Raw genomic sequence first — 5,694 nt, 5'->3', positions numbered from 1 at the left:
CTGGGGTAGAAAAAACTTCATATGTATAGGTAGCTTGCTGAATAACTGCAAATCATCTGCTGAATAACTCAAAAGGGGCATTGCGAAGCATTGTTAAATGTGCACTGCCGCTGAGGCCTACAGTTTGACTGCTTATCACACCAAAATACATTTCTGTTTAAACAGCCGTTCCTGCACTAGATCTCAATGTTCCTGATATAGCCGGTGTTTAATGCCTCAGTCATAGCAAGCAGCTATTTCTCTGATATATGGCAGTAGTTCACACAGAGCTACATAGACACTGTTTTAATGGCCCCCTGGTGATATACCCGAGGACTCGACAATGTCAGCTTGATAGATTCACAGAACAGGGACTTGTGACGTTAGACTCATACCACCACCTCCTGGCTGTGTTCAAACTCAGACATAACAATGGTTTCAATTCTAAAAGGTTTATTTTAACATAAAACACATTACTGTATCATTTATTAATACAGGGGCATTTGTGGGCATTTATCAAACCACTGCAATGAAATACCTATCTGCGCACACACACACACACACACACACACACACACACACACACACACACACACACACACACACACACACACACACGAGAACATCGAGGACTTCATTGGCAAGGTGGTTCCTTTCTCTAGAGGAGAAGAAAAAGACGGACAAAGTCTTGTTTCTGCCCTCTAGAGTTACAACTTGTTTACATCCAGAAAGCCACAAAGAAAATTAGAAGCAGCTTTTGTTTTTGCCTTTACTGGATAGTTCACAGTATAGACACACAGGTCGCTAACCAGAATTAAGCTAGGGATGTTGTGATTATGATGTCATGAGGATGCCTCAGAGGGGCAGCAAGTGAAAGATGAAACTCATGGAGGCACAGAGCAGGTTCACTTCACCATTCCAGAGCCTGGCCTGGTCATCAGGGTGGACCTGGAGAGATGGACCTCCTGGATAATACCTCGCTTACCTCTGAGTGTGTGGCCCCCTAAAACACAATAACAGACACATTCTCTTACATTGTGGTATCCTTTGTGATCTTCAGTACATTCTTAGAGCTACTTCTGCATTGCGGTTACTGTTTTACACCCCCTGAATGCAGTCACACACACACTCACATCACATTAGCCACAACTGGCTGGACTGTGGAATGGACAATTTTATAATTTATATTTATAATTTAATTTCTATTTGTGCACTTATTTTAACTTATTTCATTTTGTGTCTATTTTGGTACCACTGTGTTGTTGTTGATGAGTGGAAGTGTGGTTGTTTTTTGTCTTTTATGAGCTGCTGGACAGCTGAATTTCCCTTCGGGGATAAATAAAGTTCTTTTTATTCTATTCAAGTAGCAAACCTGTGCTAAAACTCCCTGGGCTGAGCTTGCCTCCAAAAATACACTACAAAGAGGAAACTTGCCTATTTGGCAAAATCTTCTCTGCATTACATTTTAATAATAGAATCCAGTATTCAAATTATTAATCTTCAATAAAAGCCAGCACAAGCAACTAAAGGCCACGAAAAAAATGGGTGGGGTAAAATTGCATGCACTATAATAGTTCACATGGTAGATTCAACAGCGCATGTCACACTCTTTTGTCACTCAATGTGTTCACATGACAATGTGAAAAATTGACTTATTGTGTTAGTCCGACTGAAATTGTACTAAATCAAATTTCTCAAAGTCGGACTAACACAGCCAGATAATGGGATTGGGAGTCACATTACTGCTTGTATTTGCATGTATACAGTCAATCACACCCAAACTGGCCGAGGTGCTCTGTGAAATGGGATAAGAACAGTCGTCCAATTGAATGGCCTAACTTAACTGAGCAAGTAAATGTACGGACTGTAGCCCTTTTTAGATAGGAGTTGTGCAAATTTGCAGGAAAGCCCAATCAGTCTTTTTTCAGCATTGGCAGTATAAAAACCAAATCGGGGAGTGTAGCAAAATGCCGCCTACCTACTTTTGTTTATACAGAATGTGCCTTTTTCGGGGCAAGAGGGGGCGTGAGCAAGTAACAAAACGTGTAGCTCAGCGTGTGACGTAAACAGTGACGTGGGAGGGAAGCTGTGGCTGGTCAGTCCTTGCAAGTCGGCCCGTTAGCTGCTTGCTAATTCCTGCTATCAGCTGTTTCCTGTTTAACCACCGCCAGTGGGTCGCACGTGCAGCATCATCAACAGCTCCTCCCACAAGTCATCAACAGCCCCTTCCGTTGCGGACGGCCGGCCTTGGTCTCTTTAAACTAAAAGGGTTCTGCCAATATGACTACCCTACGAGTTGGAAAATTGGGCACATTGGATCAACTCGCCAATCTGGCTCTGTGTATCTAAATGCTCGCAGCTTGCCGGCAAAACGGCCCAACATTCGCCGAAAATCTGGCAGTGTAAAAGTGGCTTGTGTTTCAGAAAAGAGAGTGCTTTAAGCAGAGTGGTGAGAATGGCATAATGTTGCTGTACTGATGGAATTAGTGCTATGGAAATGGACATTATACCATATTTGTTTCATCAAAACAGGTAAACATGGAGAGGGTTTTGAAATCAAATTGAAGTTAAAGTGCATCAGGAAACATGGAGGCGTCTTACTGAAATATAATACAATATATTTTCAAAACAGGGGAAATAAATAAAGGAAAAAATAAAGGAATCTCTCTAATTAAGCCTGTTTCAAAAAAAGGCCTGAGGCTGGTTGCACAAAACACCTTAAGTTAGGATCTTCTTTAAGTTTAAGTTTCACATTCTCTTACATTGTGGTATCCTTTGTGATCTTCAGTACATTCTTAGAGCTACTTCTGCATTGCGGTTACTGTTTTACACCCCCTGAATGCAGTCACACACACACTCACATCACATTAGCCACAACTGGCTNTTGGTCCGGACGGGGACTCGAACAGGCGACCCTCCGGTTCCCAACCCAAGTCCCTATGGACTGAGCTACTGTCCTAGTTGAGGTTTCCTCAAAATAAAATTTGTTGCACAAAACATCCAAGTCTTCTCCTTAACATGTCCACTTAAGTATTCATGGTTTTCTCCTTGTCTTGGTCTTATACTTAAGGAATCCCTAACCTGTTGTACAAAAGACCTTAGCAACAAAGTTTATGGTGATAAATTAAAAAAAGAAATGCACCCCAAGTGTTCTGCGACCAGGAGACCCCCGATAGTGTGCTTTATATATAATATGATATACTGCTATACTTTATACAACAGTTAGTTCCGACCGAGTAATTTGATTGGACGACAGGTATTCCGTGAGTGCTGATATAGAGTATAACATCACTGGGACTTGTAATAGTAAAATCACTCCGCTCACAGGTGTTGACGCCTATGGGCACTATAGCGTTACTAAAGCCAGGACTCTTCTGTGCAGACCTCCAGGTGTGTTTGTGTAACATAAGCCGACCTCAACAAACTGGAGAGGAGAAAAAATTAAGCGAACATGGTCAGGAATTATCAATGATCATCTGATGAGGATGAGGGAGAGTGGAAGCTGAATCCGGCCGTGCCAACATCCAGGTTTGCCAACGTTTCATCAGCCGAACTGGACGAAGTTACACAGTTGTAGATCAATGTAAATACAAAGTAGGCTAGCTTAGTGAGTTCCTGGCGTGTGTGCTGCATTGCCTGGCAACAGACTGGGGGAACTTTTTTTTTTTCGCAGGGCTACATAACATACTTAAATAATTTATTCCATCACCTTTTGTTGACATTTCCTTACTCAGCATTGCTGTTTAAGCTGTTGTTGAACTGTTGTATAAAAGCAATATCACACTCGAGGTTGTGACGTTGTACTGTATATCGTCACAGCTGTGATTCGGTTGTAGGCACGAGGCCGCAGGCATCACTCCCTCTCGTGTGATATTGCTTAAATAGATTTGACTGAAATCTATAGTATTATTATTATTTTCATTGCAATTTCTTCCTACAAGCATAATGTTTACTGGAGATCAAATTTAAGTTTGTGCTTTCTATGACTGTATTCCTCCAGAAGTATATCTTTTCCTCCTCTGGCCAACATGGTTTTCTTGTCTTCATTTCTTCCACCATTTTGTTACTATCTAACTATAAGCCAACTTTGTGAGACGGTAACATGCATCACAAGCGTGAGTTCAAGCAAACAAACAATCTCCATGGAAACTTTAACCGCTGTAAAATCTTTTTCAATGCAGTAAATTAGTTATTGTTTTTCCTTAAAGCAACTCTTACCTTTCTTGCACTTTACACAACACAACACAACAAAATTTGAACATCCACAACACCAAAGTCCCAAACCCCTCCTCCTGCAACTCCACCTCCCTCCAAAGGCATACTCCCCCCTCTTCCATTACGTCCTTATTACGTCTATGATAGACATAGGCGTTTGCAAGGTAACGTTACACTTGCTCTCCGGTGGAGGTTTCTGTTAAGTGCTGTAAAGTTTAGTTGATTCAAAACACACATTAAACACACATTAAACATGGCTTAATAGAGACAATTTCAAACACAAGTACACAAATCAGCTTCACTATAACTCATTCACAGACAAACACTTGTCTTTATCTGGACACATTTTCCCCACAAATACAACATGATAACATTATTAGCACAACCCTATGGCATTTAACATTGTATAAATTAGCCTAGCGGCTAACGATCTTTCCCTATTCTCATATAAAACCAGGGACAACAGCAACATTTAACAAAGGTAACGGCACATAATTTGGCTCCATTACAACTCACAAGATTCACCAACAAAACAACTGTCTTTTACTAAACACGTTTTCCAAGCAAATACAACATGCTAACCTTATTAGCACAAGCCTTTGGCATTTTTCATTGTATAAATTAGACTAGCAACAAGCGATCTTTCCCTCTTCTCATGTAAAGTCAGGGACAACAGCAGCATTTTATGTTATGCGAGCGGTTACGTCAGTTGGAGGCCTCCATGTGGGGAAGACAGACAGGACGCTCGGCCAATCATTGCATTCGGAGTTTTCTTAGAATCATATGAGAATGGTATAATTATGAGTTTGGATCTCTGATGGAATTTACTTACATTTTAGTGTGCCATTAGCTTATTAATAGCATTTTAACCTAGACAAAGAAAAGCGTAAAATTTCCAGAAAGGTAAGTGTCGCTTTAACTTAGGACGCCTATTAAGGGATTCTGTGCACGTCACAAAACTAAGGAGAAATTACGCCTTAAGTGTCATACTAAAGAAAGAACTTAAGGTGTTTTGTGTCCCCGGTTTCTGCTGCTGTTGAGATAAATTTCTTTGGGAATTAAAATTAAGATGAATTCATTTTTTTAACGAAGAGTAAGTATTAAAGATAATTGTTATTAAAATAGTGGAACTACAAATGGCAACAGCCCCCTGAAACAAGGAGTGACCAGTAAGGGCAAAAGAAGTTGACATTCCTTTTAATCAACTATCTGCAACTGCATATTGCAACAACTGAACTAAAAGACATACAGTGGACTATATTAAGTGGCAACCAGTGTTGGGTAAGGGTTACTTTAAAAGTAATCAAAGTACGTTACTGTGTTACTTTTTAAAAAAAAGTAACCAGTTACTTTACTGCGTTACTCCCTGAGTAAAGTAACTCAATTACTTTAAAAGTACTTCTAACGTTACTCCCTGAGAAAGTAACTCAAGCACTTTTAAAGTACTTTTGAGTATTTTACATTTCCTATTGGGCAATGGACCACAGGGCACTAAGCCTA

General features: G+C 40.3%; 1 protein-coding gene across 4 annotated transcripts in view; it reads right to left on the bottom strand.

Annotated features, from left to right (window-relative positions):
• Window positions 1-428: 428 nt before the first annotated feature.
• spata6l (spermatogenesis associated 6-like) overlaps window positions 429-5,694 on the bottom strand; it is a 41,776-nt gene continuing 36,510 nt past the window's right edge. For all 4 annotated transcript variants that reach the window (XM_050066984.1, XM_050066981.1, XM_050066983.1 and 1 more), the window contains one exon: window positions 429-982. In XM_050066984.1, the coding sequence (XP_049922941.1) occupies window positions 917-982 (66 nt within the window). In that variant the 3' untranslated portion in view covers window positions 429-916. The remainder of the gene's footprint in view (window positions 983-5,694) is intronic.

Source organism: Epinephelus moara, chromosome 17 (assembly GCF_006386435.1).
Source record: "Epinephelus moara isolate mb chromosome 17, YSFRI_EMoa_1.0, whole genome shotgun sequence".
In the NCBI taxonomy this organism is placed as follows: Eukaryota; Metazoa; Chordata; class Actinopteri; order Perciformes; family Serranidae; genus Epinephelus; species Epinephelus moara.
This window is presented reverse-complemented; position numbering and strand designations above follow the sequence as displayed.